This window comes from Taurulus bubalis, assembly GCF_910589615.1.
Source record: "Taurulus bubalis genome assembly, chromosome: 2".
Taxonomy (NCBI): Eukaryota; Metazoa; Chordata; class Actinopteri; order Perciformes; family Cottidae; genus Taurulus; species Taurulus bubalis.
Window position 1 is genome coordinate 20,183,678 of NC_136590.1, and position 23,263 is coordinate 20,206,940.

The following is a 23,263-nucleotide window of genomic DNA, read 5'->3' on the forward strand; positions in this document are numbered from 1 at the left end:
CTGTAGCAGCAAACAAAAGCCTCTATATAAAGGGACTTTCGAGATTGGATTAAAATAGTAAGAGTGGATTGGTATGGAAAATGGTGGAAAAACAGATGTAATCTTGAACCAATAACTCAAGAATAAATATTTTGCCTCCACACAGTTGAGGAATTATGAGCCAAATCCCACACATTTTTCTTCTTCCTACCAATGTTTTGTCAACCGCTGTTTCCAAGGTCAAGAATGAGCAGTCAAGTCATGTCGCATGCTGACGTACATGTAGAGAACTAAATCAAACATGTTAAACAATTAAACATGTATGAAGTGACACATACTGAGTGCATATTTGTGCTTCCATCAGTGTTACTGCGGATGAACACTGTTCCTGTTTTTCCATGCAGCCACACGTCCGCATGACCCTTTAGCTGTTGTCCACAGAAGCTTACTGCAAACACACATCTGGTGGATCTGAATGCTTGATGGTTTTACATTATAATCCTTAAGATTTTAATCATATATGCCCCTGTTTGGATTATATTTATGGCGTGGGTCTTGTTGAACTTACTGAAGACATTTGCTATTTTATCAATTTAATTTTTAGTCTGTTATTATTCCAGTTGATGTCTATTATAGGTGTCCCGACCTGATTCCTGGGGCCCGGCGGCCCCGCAGGTCGCATCCATCCACGAATGCGTTGGATTCAGTTATCAGACAGCTGGAGAGCAACATGAGGGATCAAGCTGCCAGAGCACAACATAAATCAATGAAACAAGATGTCCAGCATGTAGGCTCAGCTCCACATACATCCCTTCATTCTGTTCTTCTGTTCTCTTTTACTATACTTTTTATATGTGTGACTCCTGGCTGGTGCCCAAAGTTGGGAAAAACAAGTGTTCCACGTCCACTGAGTCAAATCTTCATGCCAAGCTTGGCTTTCTGTGGGAGGACAAAGGGTCATCAGGTTAAATGCATTACACCTGTCTGTCACCTTCTACAGTCAGGATTTTAAAGCTTCATAAAGAATAGTCGGGAAATGTAATAGAGAGAGAGAAAGAGAGAGAGAGAGAGAGAGAGAGAGAGACAGAGAGAGAGAGAGACAGAGAGAGAGAGAGAGAGAGAGAGAGAGAGAGAGAGAGAGAGAGAGAGAGAGAGAGAGAGAGAGAGAGCAGTGCTTAACACTACATTCACAATGTAAGGTATGCATTTGCCGGTTTATATTTTTACACCCTGTCTCATGATAGTGGCCAGCATTTATCACCATATTTACGTATTTACATGAAATAACATGAAGTGTTTAAGAGACTTAAAGTTACTACGAGGAACTTTCATGTCGCGGTGGTGTTGCTTTAGCTTCATGGTCTCTTTAGAAAACTTCTCATTTTACTGAAGAAAGATCTAACAGTCGACCCCGCTCAGTCCTGGTTCTGGTTCTCCTGTACCACCCTTCCCTCCAGTAGGCCCAGCAATACGGCCTGGGCCTCCAGTAGCATGGAGAGATTTTAGATTACTTTTTGGGGTACTTGTATGTTCCCCTTCTTTGTATATTTTGGCTGTTGTCAAACAAACCTAACAAATACATTATTAAACACTTTAAAGTGTTATAAATCATGTATTACTTATTTATTTACTGCTTATGAATTCTAAATAGTAGGACAAAATATAACTTAAAGCTTTACTGTCAGTCATACTGAGGCAGTGGAAAACCTACTATTCTGTCTGAAGATGAACAAGAACAAGGGTCAAAGGTGAACTTACGATGCCAGAGGCGTGTTTTGGTTTAACGCTGTAGGAAGCCTTCTCCTTGGCTTGTCGGAAACACTCTTCTGCTGCTTTTAACCTGCACAACACACAATATACGTAATATGAATACACCAATACTGATTTTTTGGCTTTTTAAGAATACTGGCAAAGCCCTGCGGAACATTTGTACGTGCAAAACAAACATGTGGTTTGAACTGGATGGATTTCTACCTGCAGAAATATCTATTTGACCAATGAAATAATTTGTTCTAACTGTCATAAAGAATATTACCTTTATTCTGCATAATAATTAGCCGTGTGCCTGTGTTTGTTTAAGGGAATGTGTATTTTCAGAGCAACGAACGTTTGTTTTGGGGGTAAAGGAGTGTCAGACAATGGGACATTTTTCGGACGATTGGTGTTTTGGAATGATGGGCCTTTGGATCAACGTATCCTCCTACAATGGTGTGTATGACATCCTATGAAAAGTTACTACAACATACGGTCTTTTCAAAATAAACTCCCGCCTTTAAAGGAAAATACTCAGTTAGGTTAAGGCAACGCAACCTCTAAATTCATAAAAAACGGTAGTTTGGGTTTAAATAACTACAGAAGTGCAGTTACTGAAGTAAGCAGGTTATATGAACAATAAATCAACCGTGACTTTTCGTTTTCCCCTGGCTGAAAGATCTCTGTTTGTTTGAGCCATTCATTTTACATTCAATGCACTTTAGAGAGCAGCACATGCTACTGCACCTCTCCTTGAGAATGACTTTGTTCTCCTTCTTCCACTGGTCCTTAAAGTCGGAGGAGAACTCGTGCCAGACGCAGAATAAAGTGTTGGGTGAAGGCTCCTTCTCTCCTGACTTGGCCTTCACGGAGAAGAACACTGTGAGCTCCAGGAACCTGGCAGGACACCATCAGAAGTTTACTTATTGACATTGCCTTTTTATCCTGCAGTTTAGATAGAATATGACACTGGAGCTAAAAAGCCTAACGATGCAGACTAACACTTTTTATTCCTCAACATTTAAGAGGGAAGAGGAAATATCTTACACTTTATTCCACTACATCTAAATGACAGTTACAAGGTACTTTTCAGATTAACAGCTGACATAAAAACATATATGTTTATAAAATATAATAGTGTTAGAGAATAGTGGTTCCCAATGTTTGGGGCTTGTGACCCCTGACAATAAATCCATTGTCAGCAGGTCCCCCAAAGTATATAAAAAGTAACTCCACCTTGACCAACCTAATCAGTAGAATACTTCTTATGAATGATGCATCAGTATTTTTAGCACAATTTGCTGAAAATAGCCTACTGTGCTTTTACTTAAAGCTACTACGGGAAACTTGAATTTTGTGATGATTTTGGCATCCCTTGTGGACAGACGTGGTGGTGTTTCAGAGCACCAGAGTCTCTTTAGAAAACCTTTAATTTTACTGCATTTACATTTTACCCCGCTCAGTCCTGGTTTTTGGATCTTTCCTCCAGTGGGCCCAGCACTACGGCCTGGGCCTCCAGCAGTGGTGTCAGCGTTGGTTCCCAGCACAGCCCAAAAGTTTGGTTCCCAGATGAGTAAACTGGATGCTTGTTTTATGCACTATACGTACAGTATCTACTGAATTCCCATCCGTGGTCCTATTATCATCAAGCAGTCGCACACAGTTTTCTTTTGTGTGTGTGACTTTTTCATGTTATTCAGCCAAATGCAACAAATCATTACATCAATACTTCTAGCTCGCCGTCTGCACCAAAAGCAATACGTACAGTAAAGAAGCATGTGCAAGTCCACATATGTCACCTTACGCATCTGAACTGATCAAAGCTTTGAGTCATCGTCTATGATGTAATGGTGTAACTGCTAAACATAAGGTAAAGGGCCAGTGGATGCATGTAGTGTACTGACCACAATGCTATGTACAGATGATCAATGATGGCGACCGTTGAAAATAAAGCAGATAAAAGGTGTTTGTGTAATGTGCAATGTCACGTGCTTTTCTTACAATTTGTGAGTGCTGCTGAGTTGAGCATCCAGGGTCTCCAGTTCACTTTTAGCTAAGAAAGGAGAAAGAATACAAGAGGTCAATACAAAAGTGACACTTGAGAAAGTTCCTGGGTTTGTTGTAAACAACTGCCGCCCACTTAACTAGTTTCAAGTTTATGCACTGATTGACATTTGGTGGAGGCAACGCACCAACACAATCACAGCAATGCGCCACAAAGGCAAGAAAGAATGAAACTGCAGCGGGTAAACACGTAAACTATGCATGATCTAAAATATTAAAAATATTTAATAGGGATTGGATTCAACAGGTTTGTGAGAATCAGACGGCAACTTCCGGTTCTGCCAAGCCGAGTATCCTTCACATTCTAAATATGGTAACTTCCCATCATGGGTTGCAAAAAACAAAAATATGGCGACGGCAGTAATCCAAGATGGCAATGGCTAAATTGCCGAACTCGAGGCCACAAACCAACAAGGGACGTCACGACGACTACCTCCACTTCGTTTATAGAGTCCATGATTAGAACTCAAGGGAACGCACAGTATGCTTTCGTGGGAAACGGTGTATGCAGAAACTTTGTTGCTCTATAAGAAAACAACACTGGGCACTTTTAAGTTCACACAATCTAAAACACTTTAGTTAGGTCAGTCACCTTGCGCAAGGAAGTCATCCATCTTGTCTTTAAAGGGCTGCAGGTTATCCTCGTCTGAAACCTTGCACACCTTTTCCACTTCTGATGTACACGCTAATAATAATAAAAAAGCAGACAGAAATTACAAGCCAGCAGCACATTTTTGTGTGAAATACAAGTAGGCATATTACAGAATGGTTATTATATGTTTTTTTCACAACATTGTAAATATATCATAGTTTAAATTCATTCCACTATGTCTATACGTTAAATTCATCAACTCTTTTCAGTCTGTACTTAAACCTTCCAGATATGTAATTTACTGTGAACCAACAGCAGAAGCCACACAGACTGAGGCTAATTAGCATGTAAGCTGCATATTGTGTGTGTGTGTGTGTGTGTGTGTGTGTGTGTGTGTGTGTGTGTGTGTGTGTGTGTGTGTGTGTGTGTGTGTGTGTGTGTGTGTGTGTGTGTGTGTTACCTCTCAGGTCCTTCCTGAGTCGATTCAGGTCTTTCTGAAAGTCTTCAAACTTCATTTGTGAGGACTGAAACAGGTCGTGGGGCTCAGGGAGAGGGTACACACACGTCTCTCTACCAGCATCCTGGAGATGGACAGACACACACACACACACACCACACACACACACACGCACACACACACACACACATATATTGATATATATCTGATATTGTTTTACATATTTTTTTGCTTTACTGGCTGCTGATAAATATTCATTGTAAATCACATCACCATGGTGTGATGTGATTAAATGTGGTGTGAGAATGTTGTGAATGTCTGTAATGTGTGTTTATTGAAAAATTACAAAATTAGCATTGGACAAAGATAAGTCCAGAAAAAAGGGAGAGAGTAACAGTATAGGAGGAAGTATGGAACTAAAGCGCTCACCTCATCGAAGTGTCTGAGGTAGTATGCCACAATGTAAGCCAGAAGACTTTTCAAGTTGTCCTGCATGTGGAGGAAAGAAAAACAACATATTTACTGTGGCTTTGCCCCATGTGAGCAAAACTAAGCAGTCCCTCAACACCACAGCTTCATATATAAAGTATAGTGTGGCAATATACTGCATAGTACTTTAAAACATAGTATAGAAAAGTGGACTAAAGACATACACTCTTACAATTGATTGTAAGCACTACTCTGTCTACTGTGTATAGCTAAATTGCAACACACTGAAGAAGGCTGCTCTATATTTCATGGACTTTCTGTTTGTTTTACTTTTTTACTCATTGGTCTCCAGGATCTGCCCCCTCCCTTTTTTTCAGTGACGTCTGAAATTGTGTCATCTTGAAACTATAGCATGCATTCATTAGTTCAACTCCTTATGGAAATGTCCACTTACTGTATGCTTCCATATATATAGAGTCAAGCAACACTGCCAACTACAGATAAGATAAATGTTAAATAGATATAAATTCCAGGTGTTTAAGAAAATATGGATACACTTAATTATCTGGATTTTTATGGTTTTGGAAACTCTATCGATTCTAAAGAACATTATGTACATTTTAAATTAGTTAGAAAATGTATACAGTATAGTTTGTACTATATGTAAGACATGTTTATTTACCTAATATGTTTACCTACACAGCCAATACTAGTATTGTATTACAATACTTCCGTTAAAGTCCAGCATGGACCTGTCAGTAGACTGTAGACTGGTAGCTGGAAGGGGGCCAGTTTATCGGGCACTGCTGAGGTGACCTTGAGTACCAAACCCCCTCAGTGCTCAGGGCCTCTATGTGTGTGCATGTGTGTATTCCAGGCCTCTATGTGAGTGTAAAATAACAATGTATGAACAAGGGGATTCATTAAGTAATTTATCTTATTCTACTATAAAGAGCACAAAAAGTAGAAGAGAATACTTTTTATGAACATTTCCGTACCATTTGTTTCCGCTTATTCCCTTTTTACTCACGCTGCTCTTGACATCTTTGAGTTTGGGCAGGATGTCGAGGGTGAAGCCATCAGCTTGGCCTCTGGTTCGATTGCCACCATTCATGAAGTTACCGAAAGCCAGAACCAGACCGAGAACCTGCTTCACTGTCGGACTGTCCTGCAACGCCTGCAGAGACACACAAAGGGGTGTGAATCAGAGCTACAAAGGTTTTCCATAGGGGGCAGCAAAGTGACATTGGAAACATTTACACCAAAACTCAAGAAATTATTGCAAAGCCCAAAAACCTGTGTTCACTGACTGTATCCTGCAACCTGCGCTATAGCCAGAGATTCTGCCACTGTGCAGATGGATAAACCGTTATTTGTCAGGAAATAGTTCCTGCATGTAATCAATTTTCTCTTTGAAACAGTCCTCCCGCAGTACCAACCAAGTTTCTTTCTCATGGTGGGCATCAAGGGGCCGTTTATTTCTTCTCAGTTTGGGGAGTTTGACTTACCTTGCAAACCCTCTGCAGTGTGTCCAGCTTCTTCATTATGGACGACATGCACTCAGAGAAGCTGGACTGGAAGAGGATGCAGAAGACTCTGCTGGAGAAGTTTGGGATCAGGGAGAGCTGGTGGAGAAAGCTGCAACACAAGAGGAAACACCAGCTGCTGTGGATCCAAACTCATGACCTCTGCCATCTCTCCACTCCCTCTGTTATTCTCTCTGTGTGCGTTATAGGCTCTACTGGCTGAGGCATGGCATTCATCATTACGTCTGCTCATTGGTGTTGAAGAGTCGGAGGAATAACACACAACTCACTGCTCGGGTTTGTCCAGAGGTTTGGCGTTCTCCTTGTCTTTTGAGGCCTTGATGTGCTTTTCAATCTTGTCCAGCTCCTCCTGTTGAGCCCTCTGAGGAAGAGACACAAGAGACCGACGTTCATACAATTACAACAGCGTAGCAGTAGAAAGTACACGTACAGCAGGGGGTTTCAAATCTGACAGTATGGGACCCCACTTGTACAAAATTGAGACAAAATACTCGCAATGGACATTAAAGGTAATATGTGTGAAAGTCACACTGAATCAGGATTATGTGTCCAAGAAGTTGGATTTTTGATGCAAATAACAATAATCGGGTGCTCATTAAATTAAACTGACTTCTAGTTTTTTAATGATGCCACCATATTCAAATTCAAACCACCAATGGAGCTGTGATCGTATAGTATTCATATAGACAATGTGCATAGCAACATACAAAAATAAGTCCTCCCTTAATCAGGACAATACAATTAAATATGAAACCACTATACAATAAGGAGAATCTTATTGAGAACATCTGCATCTGAGATGAAACTACTAACATGAAATTAGGAATGTGCTACCAGTCGGACAAACTATTCAGTATTTAGCTCTGAAAATGGTAAAATAAGGACTCAAATCCCAAGACTTCTTTTACAGACGAGTAATCTCATTCTTTCATAGTCAGACTAGCAAGATAAACTGACTGGATGGAGTGCTTGCTGCTCACATTTTCGTACAGGGCCTGCAAGGTCTCCAGGTCAACCACTGTGTTGTCCAAGTTCAGGATGGCTTAAAACAGAGAGAAGGAGATGTCACAAGTCTGTTCAGTAGCATCAAGGATCAGCCTGTACTTCAGTGTTTTAGGGTGCCGTGCCATTGTTCTGACGGCCCGTTAATCCAAAACACCAATTTGTCCGACAGCCTTCCATATAGTAGGAGAGAAAGATCTGGAAGTTCCGATTCTGTCATTCTGTATAAGAATTAGCCATCTGCCTGTGTGTTGCACAGAGAGTTTGTGTTTTTGGAGCAATAGGCCTCCTGAACAATGGGTTGGGTTTTCCCCCGCAATAACTTGATGTAAAACAAAGTTTTTTCTACTTGTTGGGATTTCCGAATAATGGGCCTTCGGAACAATAGGTTTACATTAATGGGTCCATTTAATTTTTCCAAAACAAAGGAAAAAAGACCAGAGGAAAGAGAAAGAACATAAGATATGACTCTCAACGTCAAAATGATAAACACATACTGCAAAATCCTAATTATTGAAACTTATAGTAATATGTTAATATGTATCCAGGGTCAGCTATTACTGGCCCCAAATGTCCATAAAGTCAGTAGAAGCACACCTGCACCAGATGTGTGATTGTTATACCACAACAACTGTTTTGGTTAAATGTACCAAACAACTTTTGCCTTAAAGACTTTTATTGGCAGGCTTATTAGAGGTTTAAGGCATGACTAGACAACTAACCATGCACTTAATATTTGTACAGATATATAGGTAGGTCGGTCAATTATAGTGTTATAAAGCGTTCTCATCCTTTTGGCACAATCAATCTCCTCTTTGGCTAAAACTAGCTCGGACTGTTAAATATATCAGACTAATTGGTGAGATGGATCTTGTCCCCAAGGTACCCTGTGTGGCATACACCTATCTACAGTGTGGTAAGAACCATGTGTTACTGTCTGTAAATATCAAGCCATTACAAAACGGATGAACTCACCATGCTGGATATCTTTCATGTCGAGATGCAGGGAGGACATGAGAATCCCCACCGCCTGAGAGCGTTTATTGTTCAGGAGCTTCACGACCTAAAAACACACACATATGAAGCTCAGATGTTATTATGGGCTGAAGACCTTCTTGTTTTGTTTGACCCATCCATCAACCCTCAACCCCACAGTTAGTGGACTTTCACACTTACTGGTAATTATATTATGTAGCATAATAACGGGCATGCCCGAGTGTTTGTGTTGTGAAACATGCTGTAACAACACTGTGATCATGTCCACTTCCATTCAGTGGATCTGTTCTTCTTTGCGAGCGTGCGGTACGAGTCTACTCCTCCCGTCTCTTTTAACAGGGTTCCCACCGATCTGTGAAATGTCTTCAATTAGATTTTGAGAAATATTTCCCCACAGCATTCTCTAGTTGTTAATTTAAAGATGGTTACTCGATACACTGTTTCTCTTCGTTAATGGTGCTGCGGCAATTGACTGGGTGTACTGGGACACATTTAGACTCAAAATTATCGACTTCCGACTTGCAAAGGGTTGCAGCAGAAGCCGCTGGCTCTGACCACATGTTAGATCATCCCCATTCAACGTACCTGTTGTTTGCAGGAATGTACAATACAAGAAAAAAAAAAAAATCTTGGCCACATCAAGCTGATGAGTTTTAAGAAGGTCATTCAAATAAATACATTGTTGTGGACCTTACAGGTGCAACAATATTACTTGTACATATACAGACCTGTTTGGCCTTGGACTTGGTGATGGTGTCAGAAAGCGGCTGCTTCTTCTCCTTCACAGCTGTTTTGGAGAACAACTCTACAAACTCCTCAAAGTCCATGTCAGGCTCCTCGATCGTCTCCCACACCATTGAAGAAGAAACCTCCCTGAGAAACACAAAAGAGCCCTTGGTATGGTATGAATGGTAGGTTGTTAAGCAGTATGAATAGGTGTGATGATACAATTCTTCTGCCTTTCAAAAAAAAGAAACCTTTAGAAAATAGGTCCAGCAAGAAAATTATTATTCTACTATTCCAAACGGATGTGATAAAGCCGTGTAAGCTCCAAGGACTGTGATGTTTGGACACGTTGTCCAACATTTCTACGATGTGAGGTGCAAGAAACTGCAAATTCAAACATTTTGCCAACAATATGAGCGGATAAATGTGTTCAATATCACTTCAGCATCACATAGCATTGTGAAAATATAAGATATCAGAGTTGAGGCTGCTGAACAGCTCCATGTTGGGAAAAGCAAAGCCAGAGGCCACACAACTAGTACGCACAGATCAGAATGAGAATGTGCTGCTGTCTGGAGCTGGAAAAAACACTTAGAATATATCTGTCTTACATATACAGAGAGCAAATAGTGATGTCTATAAGCGTCACTTTACAGTAGTACAAGAACACTAAACTAGCCTCCGTCCAGAAGAGTGTTTACACTTGAGTTACTCACTAGAGCCCCAAATGTGGATTAGTGCATTGCTGAAAATAGTCCCAAACAAATGCACTATTTCGTGCCGATTGACAACTAAAGTTTCTCTCTTTTGGGGACTTCCTGAAATAAAAAAATATTGATATATGGTAAATAGACATTGACAGGTGTTGGATATTAGCATTTGCTTCATACACTTAACACAGTGCATCTGTTTTTTTCCTTTGTGCATAGATGTGTGCTAGGATGCCATTGTGATGTCCACATCAAATAAATAAAGTCAAAGACTGTACAGCTCTTTTCTAGTCTTCCGACCACTCAAAGCGCTTCAACACTACTTGTCATCATTCACCCATTCACACCCATTCATACACTAATGGCTACCATGCAAAGTCCCACGTGCCCATCAGGACTATTTAACATTCATACTCATTCAAACACTGTAGGCACAGCTACGGGAGCAATTTGGGGTTAAGTGTCTTGCCCAAGGACACATCGACATAGACTAGCGGAGCCGGAGGTCGAACCACCGATCCTTTGATTGAAGTTAGAAAACATTGAACGACAGACTAAACATTGATGCTTTGGTTCTGCACATGGGATTTGTTCAAACTATATAATAACACATTCGTTACAAATTGTAAAACTCTGACCCACCACTGTGAGTTTTACTCTCGGGTAGGATGCCCTGCTTTGGCCACCCGTAGGCTCTGTCATTGCTACACCTTTATTTATAAGGCAATCCTTGGTCTGCTCCCAAACTAACCATGTGTCTTCATCATGCAGAGAAGTGTTGGACAATATTCTTTGCGTTCTCAGGACTTCTTTATGCTCACTGTCCCAAATGCCAGAACGGAAATGGGAAAAAGGTCTTTTGTGTACTCTGCCCCCTCATCATGGAATATGTTGCAGAATGATTTAAAACTCAAAGAACTGATACCACTTACTGCTTTTAAATCTAAAATTAAACAAAATAGAGCCAGGTTCCCAAACATGTCAATGTTTCTTAAATGAACTCTGTTACGTCACTGTCTCTTAGCTTTTAGTTTCTTTTAACTTGTCTGTGTTTTCTGTCTGAAACTATGTGTTTCTTATGCTGCTGCCTGTCTTGGCCAGGTCTCCCTCTCGGAAAAGAGATTTTAAATCTCAATGGGACTCTCTTTGTTAAATAAAGGTTTAAAATAAAATAAAAAAATAAGAAAAGCCGTATCCTTTAGGTAATTTAACACACTAAATGATATCAGATGGTGTCTTTGAACCCTGACTGCTTTCTGCATTGTATGTTTTCGCACTTTTCTCGTTTGTGTTCGGGCTCAGAATGCACGTGAAGCTAAACAAACCGCAGCATCATGTTGAGGATATTTGGGCTCCACCATCCTTACTTCTTGGTGTTCAGCTGGATCCTTGTCCAGTAAAGGGGCTTCATGGGTCTGGGGGGTTCCACCACAGCCTTCCTGGCTGGCTTCTCCTGGGTCAGACCCAGAGCGTACAGCCCCATCGGCAGAGGAGGAGGCAGGGAGCCCAGAGCCCCTGGAAGAGCTGGGGGAGCACCGAAGGCTCCTGGTGGAGGAGGGGGTGGAGGAGGCCCGCAGCCTGGAGGTGGTGGTGGTGGCGGTGGGGCACCCATTCCTGGTAATGGGGGAGGAGGTGGAGCAAGGCCACCTGGAAGTGGAGGAGGTGGGGGTGGATGGGGAGGACCTGCTGAACCAAAAGGTAATGGAGGTGGAGGTGGAGGACCTGCTGAACCAAAAGGTAATGGAGGTGGAGGTGGAGGACCTTCTGAACCAAAAGGTAATGGAGGTGGAGGTGGAGGAGCGGGCATTGCGCCTCCTGGTAGTAGCGGCGGAGGAGGTGGTGGGGGAGGCGGTGCCACTATCTGTCCGTGTAAAATATGAGGAGGTGCTGCTCCTCCTGGCAGGGGAGGTGGAGGTGGAGGCTGCAGCTGACATGAACACATGGAGCCCTCCTGTCTTGGCGGAGGCAGCAGGAAGCCGTTCGCTCCACCCGGCTCACCGCAAGGCACTTTGAACTTAAAGCCGTCGTCCATGGGCGAGGTCTGCACCGACTTGGCCTCCAGGCAGCCCAGAGCGGGAGCCGCCTCCGTCTGCAGGTGAGCGTCACACAAAACCCTCAGCAGGCCCTCCTCGCCCCCACACTCCCTGTCCGTGGTGGAGGGGGTGTGTTTCATACTGTCTTTGTCCAGCGGAAGGGGCTGTTGCTCCAGCTCAGCAATTTTAGTCCTGAGATCCTCTATGGTTTGTTCCAGCTGTAGGATGACATGGATGTGTTTTTCCTTCAGTTTTGCTGAAGGAAGGACACGTTCCTCCTGCAAATAAGAGAGAAGCAAGATTTTCATTGGCAAATGAAGAATTACTTATTTATTAAATACGTCCTTGAGTTGTTGACTTTTCTCCGTCCCCCAGCACAAAGCCCTTTACAGCAAAATAAATTGAGAGTACAGAAGTGCCTAATTTAAACATAGATCGGGGAGGTAACTGCAGAACATTTTGGGATTAGGAATGGTCACAAAACAAAGGATGTGTGCCAGATTAGACCGTAGTGGTCTGGCTCTCTAGGCAGCAAAACATTTCTTCCTCATGTCGTTCATTCTTTTGCACCGTTAGGGATGAGCGTTAATAATTCAGTTTTGTCTCGTATTGTGAATTTCTACAACAACAAAAATAACAGAACGCATCAAATGTTTTTCATTGGATGATGGATTAAAGAAAAGCATGCAAAAAATACTTTGCTCTTTACATATGGTGACTGATAATGGACTCCATCTATATAGCGCTTGTCTACCTTAACGGACAAAGACCTTTGAGACTTTTCCTACTTCAGTGCAACAGAAAGTACTTCATACAGCTGGAAATCTGTGTAAGCAACAATTTATCTGAGTGGAAGAATACAGTTTGAGCAGCTTTCCAAGCACAAGCAGGGAATATTTGAGTGTGGGGACAGGGATTTGAGGGAAAGATAGATAGATAGATAGATAGATAGATAGATAGATAGATAGATAGATAGATAGATAGATAGATAGATAGATAGATAGATAGATAGATAGATAGATAGATAGATAGATAGATAGATAGATACTTTATTAATCCCCAAGGGGAAGTTTGGAAAAAGCATTATGAAATCTGAAGGGAAATCAATGAGTTACACTACATGTAGAAAGACTACACTCCCAATACCAGACATGAAAAAGCACGATCACCTTTAAGTAAACTAGAGAAAAATGAAGTGACTGACCACTTGGCTCTCCTTCTGTTCCTGCGACAAATGCAAGATGGCTGCCTGGTGTTCTGAACAAACAGAGAAATCAGCAGGTCAGCAGAACATAGAACGCCAAAACCCTTTACACAGGGCTCATATATATTTTGTTATGTAACTTAGGTACTTAATCCATAGAGAAACTGTCCGTGGCTTCCTTGTTATGATTATTGACCAATCAGGAAACCCCAGACAATCAGGAGGAGTGTAGCATGAAAGACTTAGAAAGGGATGATGGAAAGGTTCTTGTGTCTGCAGCCTTTGTATTTTCAGATCTGCAGACTATTAGGCTATTGGCCGTTGTTTGCACTGTTAGCGCTCAGCCGTCGCCGGGTCTCTCGCCGTCCGGGTCTCTCATGTGATGCCATTGGGCCCAAAAAGACTTGGTTAAGCTTCGGAAAAGATCGTGGTTTGATTTAAAAAAACAAGTATGCTTGTTAAGTATTATAAGTATGTTTGTTTGTAACTGGCGCTAGTTAAGTACTTGATGGGGATCAATGTTTGTTTGGTTTCACACAGGACACGAACAGTGGTCCTGTGTCTGTTTAAAGCGGATACCTAAAATGTATTTTGTGACCAGTTCGGCATGTTTAAATCACTAGCTGAGATGCTCCACCCAACATGGAGCAGCAGGTGTATTTCCAGTTATGATATTAGGAAACAGAGAGACGAATATTCACCCTGATACAGCCGCACAGCACACAGAAATCATTACTCACCTTGATTGTCTTCTGAAATGCCAATGCACAAAGTTGAAATAAAGCCATTCAGAAATAATAAAAAAAGGGAAAAGAATCAAACACAAAGGTCAAGATTCTTGCTTAAAACTGAATGGAGATCAAATCATAAGTGACCTTTAAACACTTGGATATCTTTGCTTTGACATTTGTAACAATACCCCTATACTTCCTGCTCGCCAATACCCAATGTGTTTCACCTCCTTATGTTCTACTTCCCCTTTTAGAGGTTGAGGGACTATTGGAATCCAGGTTAAACAATGTCAGATAAAAAACTCTGATGACATACATCTCCAGACTTATACAACAAAGAATGTTTAAGGAATATTTCAAAACGTTCTTTCCGAGAGTGAGATCAGATGATCAAAAACAATCTTAGCTCGAGACACTGAACAAAAGGGATGGATACGAAATAATTACATGTGACTTTGAACATTGACAACCAACTGAACAAAAGAAAACAACTTGGTACCGACCAGCACAGCAGCTAGCTGTTAAGCAACAGTGAGGACTTAACTCATATAGGCTTCAGGCTTGCACTACAGTAAACTATGCTGCAGAAAAATGCCTTTGATTACTGCCATGTATGAGACACTATTATCTTCACTTCTATTTGTATGTTATTGGAGCCAACATTTGTTAAATATGATACCACTCTCCCATTGCTGTCACATCCCACTGTACATCCTCAACAGGCATTAATACATGAAAAGTGTGTTCAACAATTAATTACTGACTACAAAAATATGAGCTGCAATTGTGAAAGTTTTCCTGTATTATCATTCCTCTCAAGTTGCCAGCTTGGGATATATGGACAATGTGAAGGCTTAAGTGTTGATCTTACCGGCCTCTGTGGATTTAATGACAGTCCTGTTGTCTCCACCTGGCTCGACTGGAAGCCAGGGGCCCTTGAGTTGCCCCGGTTGTTTCCCTTCAAGCAGATCCAGGGAGTGAGGTGGCTGGTTAACTGCTGCCCACGTATACAGCCGGTCATGCTGGGGAAACAAACATAAATCATTTAAAATGCTCTATTTTCCATGTCATAGCATTGGTGGAAAACAACAACGTATTTTTTCATGTGTCTGCAAAGTTTCGTTTTGGAAAATTTATATGTTTACAGGCTTTAACAAATGTTTTTTTACATTTGTTTATATCATATTTTATGACGCAGATGATGGAGCAGTTGATTGAAATTTGAAGTTCAAATGTATCTATTTAGTGGACTGTGCAAACAACAGATCATACACTTTATTGCTGAGAGGCCGCTTTAAATTGAGAAGTTAGGCTCAATTGTGTAGAAAAGTTAAAGGTTTCAGATTGGTCCTCAAACAAAACTGCATGGTATGCTCTATAATTGATTAGTTCAAATGTAATCGTAAAGGTCAGATATACAAACGTAACAGAATCTAACACTTCAAGTCGACACTTATGCGTTTAGTAGCCATTAGTTTTGCCGGAGTTTAAAGAGTGGAGCGGAGTGATTCCGAAATTACTGACTAGCAGAGGTCAATTCCCTATTAGATTTAGGGGAACCAAGTTATGGAATAACTTTTCCCACCTCACAAAGAAATGTCCATCTATAAAAAAATTCAAAAATTGCCTAAAAGAAACTCTAATTGCTGTTTCGTAAGAGTTTGTTATGTATTGCTGTTTTTTTTCTTTTTTTTTATCCTCTTTCTTGTTTTAGCTGTTATGTCTACATTTTTAGTTACCATTGCTTAGAAATTGCCACAGAGGTTTAATCCAAAATCCCTGAACAAACACAAGCCATGCTGACTTTCACGCTCACACATGCACACACACGCACACACAGACTTGACATGATTACATTATTTTTCTTTCTCTTCCTTTTGTTGTCTTTCTTATGCATATTTCAATTTATGTTTGTAATTTTGTAAAATGTTAAATATTATATAGGTGGAGGCTTCAAATAAGCCCAGTTGGCTTTTTGTCTCTTCCTGCACTGTGATATTCATTTTCTGTTATGATTTTTTGTTTTATTGTTTGAATTGTGCAAAATAAATAAAAAATAAACAAATAAAACTGTAATATTTAGATGTTGGCCATTGACTGGATAATGTTTAGTTCCCTTGTGGTACTCATTGGCTTTATTGCTTTTTCACCCGAGGAGCCAAATTGAGCCACAGCCCTGGCTGTCGCCAGTACAGAGGTGATAAAAAAAGAAGCTCACAACAAACCTAACTTAATTTAAAGTTGGGGAAAGGTGTATGAGGTGTGAAAACGTACGTCGAACTTGGCTGATGCTGTTGAGGTGATGTGGGCCGAACTGCCTCCTAGCTGCTCTCTGAAGCAGTCAGTGAAGGGCAACAGGAGGCCCATGGCCAAGATCCTGGAGCAGAGCCTCTCAGCCTCCTCGGGCTCCTCCTGCTGCTGCTGCAGGAACAGCTTCTCCAGAAGAGTTCGACCTGGACAGCCAATAAAAAAACAAGGCTGATGTGACTAATTATATTGTATTATATGAAGCAATTTGGTGGAATCCCAGATGAGAGGCAACTGTGGGGTGACTGTGGCTCAGTTAGCATGCCCGTCTGTCAATTAGGGGATCGGTGGTTCGAGCCCTGGCTACGCCAGTCTATGTCGATGTGTCCTTGAGCAAGACACTTAACCCCAAAATGTCTCCTCGTTGCTGTGTCTACGGCACGGGTGCCCATGCCTTTTTGGCTCGCGAGCTACTTTTAAAATGACCAAGTCAAAAAGACCTACCTACATTAATAATGGTAAATACATATATACATAAATATATATATATATATATATATATATATATATATATATATATATATATATATATATATATATATATATATATAGCATTATTAATGTATAAATATACAGAGTATACTTTATATTTGCAATATTGGCGCTTATGACAGAATACAATTCTGTACATTTTTGGTCATTACATTTTGCTCTGATGACTTTCACTGAATGGAACCAGCAGGGCTGCATAGTCCGGACAGTAGCTGCTGGTAGCTAGCCTCAGGCAGACCAAATGGTCATCAGTCATGGTGGAACGGTGTTTGGACTTAATATTTTTATAATATTATTATACAGTCAGCCTTCTCCAGATGCGCATGGAACAGCCGTCTATGAAGAGCTCTCGCTCGAACAGAACAGGCGATCTTCGTTGCCACATCCGTGATCTCTTTCATGTTTAGCATTTTAGCGCATAATGCTTGTTGGTGTATTATGCAGTGGTAATTAAGGAAGTCGGGAAAAACATCATCCTCCCTGCACTTGGCAATAAATCAATTCAAGCTGCCAACCATTGGGGGATTGACAATAATAAGTTTGTTCGAGATGAGCCAGTTCTGCGCAGAATTGATCGGCGCGCAATGCATGCTGGTTGGATTTGTGTCCGACTTGATCCCGACTTGCTCTGATGTCATGCACACGTGTTCAACGATAATCTCACGAGAGCAAGGCGGCCCCCGATTTCAGAGCCAGGCGCCGCAGTAGCTCTACACCGACCGCGTGGCGCAGTGCTTGATGGGATCAGAGAGCTGATTGGCTCTTAGATTTGACAGCAAACACCACGTGTTGTAGAAAATCCTTAATTTATGTGTAGTTGTAATACTTAACGCTCGATTGTTGACTATTAGTCTCATGTTTAATCTAAAAACATATCTTGTGTGGTTGATAATACAAAATCTTATTTCAGCAACACATATCAAAACCAGTAGTAATGTATTTCACAGGCATAAAAAGAACAAAGGATGCAGCTAGACCGACATTTCTACATAAATGTATATTTATTAACACATATGAATAAATCCAAACGTGATCTGTAAACTACAAGAAGCCTAAAGTTCGGAACTAACAGGAAGTTATTTTTTCTGTGTATACTTTGAAGTCAGCTGAAAACTGTCCGACTTGACCGCAGTTTCTTGACTCCACCCCCTGCTGCTCAAATTTTTTTTAATGACATGCGATCTACCCACACTACCTTCGACGTATTGGGCATCCCTGGTCTACGGTGTATAGAGCAACAATGTAAGTCGCTTTGGATAAAAGCGTCAGCTAAATGAAATGTAACGTAATGTGAAGCCAATGCTGAAATGTCTTAAATGTGCATTCTCTCACATGGCCATCAGGGGGTGAATCTTCTGGTTTCAAAAAGCAGTCAGATGGTATATAAGTCTATGAGAAAATGACTCTACTTCTGTCTTGATTTATTCCCTCAGTAAACATTGTAAATATGAGTCTATGTTTCAATCTCTAGTTTCAAGTCTTCTTTAATACAGCATGATGTTCATTTAGTAAATTATGTTTCATTTAGAGTAAACAGACCATTAAGCAGAGTATGCTTTAGGGCGGGCCTACCTTGTGATTGACAGGTCGCCACCACTACCAGAGCTGTGTCTCTCTATGGTCACATGATCCATTCATTGGTTGCAAAACGTCAAGATGGCAACAGCCGTAAACCAAGATGGCGACGGCCAAAACAGTGGAGTGAAGAGGGGTGGGCTAGTGAGATCTCTTGAGGACATTTATCAGCGCTCAGCTGCTAAACTAAACAGCTTGCGTAGGTACCAAATCCACGGCCCTCCACTGATGCTATAGATTGCACCTCCCCTCCCTCCGGCAACATTGACATATTTGTCAAGTTACTTTCCTACATAAATAATGCCAGTTGTGATCAAAAACAGAATCTTTTTAAGTTGACCGAAAGCCACATTATTTCCCTAAACACTGCATGGCCTTACGCACAACAATTAACAAAACATGTTTTCGTTACATATCAACCCTTGTATAAGGATTCGGTAGCATGTTTTTGTCAAGGTGGCATAATTATTCACACTGACACGTCTTTTCAACACATGCTGTGAAGAGGTCGTGGTCATTTCCCGTATTCACAATCAGGCTGTGTAAAAGACAAATCGCATCACCGTGGCTTTCAGGAACAGCACATGAGCAGGCATCAATCAATGAAAAAAAGGTTGAGCTTGTCTCCAACTAAAAATACCTTTCTGCATTTATTGATGGCAAACTACCAAAGCTCAACAACATTTATTTTGTTTGAACCACAAGCTTTTAATGTGGGCAGAGCGGTTATACCTGACATGAACATCTTTGTAATGGATACATCCTGCCAGAGCAACTCATGCTTTAGATTATACGTGTCCTTCTTTGTTTGCTGACCTCTAGCTGAAGACATCTGCACAATTGTGTCTCCTGCTTCCTTCTTGCCCACAGGAAACATTTTATACTGACCTGTGAAGATGTCCTGGAAGCCGCAGGTAGAAACCTGTCCGCAGGAAGATATTCTGGTAGCACAGAGGGGTTGGCTGCCTCCTCCTCTGTAGCCCACCAAATATTCCCGCGAACCTCCTCCATCCTCCTCTCTGCTCCTCAGCCTCCTCTCGAGTTCCTCTGTCCAGTCGGCTGAGCGACTCAGGGTCCCGGCGAGGCTTCTAGAGCGCTGCCTGCGGCCCTGATGGCCCTCGGGCATCAACCTGGCAACGTTAATATTTCAGGTTAGCTTTACTTCCAAAACAGATCACTCATAAAATCAAATAACTTTACAACATTAGAATGATCAACTAAAAATAGCCAGTGTTTGCCGTTCAGACGCATGTCACGCTTACGCTAATTAATGTTCCTTACAATTCAGACGTGACATGATATTTTTCACCATTATTATAAGATTTCACCAATTATACATACAACATAATTATGGAATGTTCATTCTTGATACAATTTTAAGATCTTACACTAGAAAGTTGAATCTTTCAAAAAACTTGGTGTAAGCACCGCCAATTATAAACTTGTAAACAACATACATTAATTTAAACCCCTCCCACGAGCGGTAATTGTCCAATCATAGCTTAGCAACAGTTTCTACGCATGGCTTTCTTTGACCCTGATGAAGGCCACTGGCCGAAACACGTTGGTCTCACTATAAAGTTGTTCTACATGTCTTCACGTTGTGAAGGGGTGTTCATCATGCTCCATTAAGAGCGATACTCTGTATCTAAAGACTTTGGCTGTGTGTTTCTTTTATTAGCTTTCCAAAAAATAAAATACAAGAGTGAAATTGTAAAGAATGTTTGAAACCCTGTGTTTGTTTACTTAATATTATATATTTTGTGGGGTTGGGGGAGAAGTTAGGACATTTTTACTGGAGTTCAGGTATTCCTCATCCTCTCAGTTTTTTCTCAAGTAAAAGTGAAACACTGTTTGAAAATGCAATATTAACAACCAAGCAAAAGTAAAACCTGTGTGTTGCTTTTAGTCATTATGTATTTCTCCACCAGAAAGAGAAGAACATTGGTCCTCCAATAATTCAGCCGAAACTGACGCTAGAGGAGGGTCATACTTTGCACTTACACTTTGGTTCTATAATCATAGCTTTGGGCAATATTTAAATCAGTTCTGCTAACATTGTACTCACTTACTGTCTATCTCTCTGAGATATGGGAGCATGGCGACAATACTACGCAGCAAGATAAACAAGCAGTCAGTCAGAGAGGTTGTTAACAAGCCGATAGTTTAACCAGATTATTCAAACCACTTTTTTTTATAAAAAGTAAAACCCAAACCATATCTAAGATGGTGCTGGGAAACTGTAACAAGAACCGTAGATCCGAGTTTAACCAGGGAATTGCTTCTGGATGCAATCTGTGATGGAAGTTTGTTTACAAGCTTTTTCCACATTTCCAAATCTCAGCAATAACCTTGGTGAGTATGTACCAATAGGGATGATGCCAAACATTACTAAAACAAGACCCAAATTGTAGTAAACTGAAATGATCGTTCTTATCTGACAAATAGAATCCACTTCATCTGCAACCCTGACTAACATCACATGATAGTTCAAACCAAAGTTTATGTTGAATAGCATGCTGTACCAAATCATGTCCTAGGTAAAACTAAATCAAAGATAATAATAATAACATAGTTATTATAATGAACATGATGCAACATCACAACTACCTGTGAAGGTGATGGTGGGCTCTGCGTGGGGAAAGGGGGCTGTGGGTGGGGGACAGGGCCGGGGAGCTGAGCTGCCTCGTGGTGGTCTTGATGTAGGAAGGAAAGATGGGAGGGTAGGGCTTCACCACAGGGATAGAGGAGGAGTGGGTGGACCTGAGGAGTCGTTTGGCCAGTGTGGGGCTCTCCTGGGGGGGCAGCGGGCTGAAGCACACGCTACTCCTCCTGGACTGCCTGGAGGGGGAGGCCCTGGTGCCGGCAGCAGCAGCAGCAGAGCCGTTGGGTTCGGATACAGCGCTCAGGCAGTCCTCAAGGGACTCGGCACTGGTACCCGAGCCCAACTGACCCTCACCTTCTTCAAACACGTTCCCCGAGCTCAGCACTCCGGTGGGTTCAGGACTTTTGTGGTGGCTGTCTGCGGGTGGAGGGCTGCAATCTCCATCCAGCCCGGGCTCGCTCTCCTCTCCTTCACTCCCTGCATCCTCTGTGCCCCCTGTGGCTTTCCCAGCACTGTCAAATGTGCGATCAGGAAGGAAGCTGTTACCACTGGTCGTCATGGTGACCGGGCTGACTGCTGCCCCCCTTGCGGTAGCCATGGTGATGGCTGTGTGAGGGGGCTGCTGCGCCCAGGCATGCTGGTCCTTTGTGCCTGTGGTCACACAAAGAGTGGCTTCTCTCTCTCTCTGCCCCTTCCCGTTTAGCTCCGGGTGCTCCACCCCATCCTCCTCCCTCCTCTCGTGAACCTCCGCGTGGACGGGGAGGAGTGGGTTGGGTTGCTGGTCCGTGTGCTGGACAGAGCCAGACGGAGGTCCCGCCTCCAGGAATGACAGGGCATCAGACCCAAGTTCTAATTCTGGAGTCAGGTCAAGCACCTCAGGAGGAGTTAATTTAACTGCCCCGTTACTCTGCTTCCTCCTCCCCTCTCCTCCCCAGCTCGGATCCTTTTCACCCCCTCCCTGCACTTTTGTTGCAGTAACACCCCCGTGCTGCTGTTGGTGCTGGAGCCTAATAGCGAGCTGGATGTCCGCTAGCAAATCCTCGTGGTCAGCTGCTGAGTGGAAGCTGTAGATATCCGTGTCCGACCCGGAGCTCCCTGCCTTCTGCCCTCCATCCTCTGCGGGGGACGTGGCTGCTGTCGAAGCTTTCCGCTGCAACTCCTGCTTCCGCTCCTGTCCCTCTTCATCTTTTTTCCCCGGCTCTGGTTTCTTTTTCCTCTCAGCCTCAGTGTCCGACGGTCCGAGCTCATCTGCAGACATTTCAGGTGTTTTTGTGTTGTCCAGTTCGTCATGTTGAGAGACTAAAACGTCCTCCTTTGAGCCGGTTACTGACGAACACGCGTCTCCTTTCGCTTTCAGGTTGCCCCTTCGCTTCCGGATGGAGAAAACGGAGGACTTGGACTCAGATTTGTTTTTCTTTTTTCCTGGTCCTGTGCCATGCAGCCCCCCTCCACCTCCTCCATGCTTACCGTGGAGTTTCTTTCCTCCCTTCTTTGTGGTGTCCCCTCCTCCCTCTCTCCATCCTTCATCCAGTGAAGGATAGCTTCCATTACCCGATGCTGCTGCAGCTTTCTTTTGCTTTGCCTCCTGATTGCCCATGTTGATGGAGCGTCTGACGGCTTCCTGTTTCTCCTCTCAGGTCATGGCTGGGAGAGCTCCTCCTGCCTGGGGGAGCTTTTAGATGCCTGTGCCTGGCGGACGTGGAACAGCCTCGGCCTAATCCGTTGATGCTCGTCTGGTGGAGGTAGAGGAGGAGGAGCTGCTGGTGCTGATGGTGATTTTTCCTTCTTTTTTTTTTTTAAAGCTCTGTTGTGCGACGATCTTCCTCTGTGTTTTCTGGTGACGAAAGCTGGCGTGGCAGTGATGTTGACGCAGATGCAGAGAGACGTACAGTTCCCCCTCCCTCGTCTCCTCTCTCTCTCTCTCTCTCTCTCTCTCTCTCTCTCTCTCTCTTTCTCTCTCTCTCTGTGTCTTACCCCTCCTCCTCCTCTCCATCTGCTGAAAGGAGTGACGCAGGCACTGCCTGATCAGTGGAGCTCTGAGAGAAATGAAGAGCAACGGGAT

General features: G+C 42.4%; 1 protein-coding gene across 1 annotated transcript; it reads right to left on the reverse strand.

Moving 5' to 3' along the window:
* Positions 1-891: 891 nt before the first annotated feature.
* Positions 892-22,798, reverse strand: fmn2b (formin 2b; the record flags this gene model as incomplete). The annotated part of the gene is made up of 19 exons (XM_079214547.1): positions 892-918; positions 1,738-1,819; positions 2,479-2,628; positions 3,733-3,784; positions 4,388-4,480; positions 4,848-4,968; positions 5,274-5,333; positions 6,304-6,450; positions 6,782-6,911; positions 7,090-7,181; positions 7,801-7,862; positions 8,798-8,885; positions 9,547-9,691; positions 11,622-12,565; positions 13,495-13,544; positions 15,094-15,244; positions 16,497-16,675; positions 19,485-19,726; positions 21,207-22,798. 19 exons carry the CDS (start codon positions 22,796-22,798, stop codon positions 892-894), a joined length of 4,407 nt encoding a protein of 1,468 aa, XP_079070673.1.
* Positions 22,799-23,263: the final 465 nt, after the last annotated feature.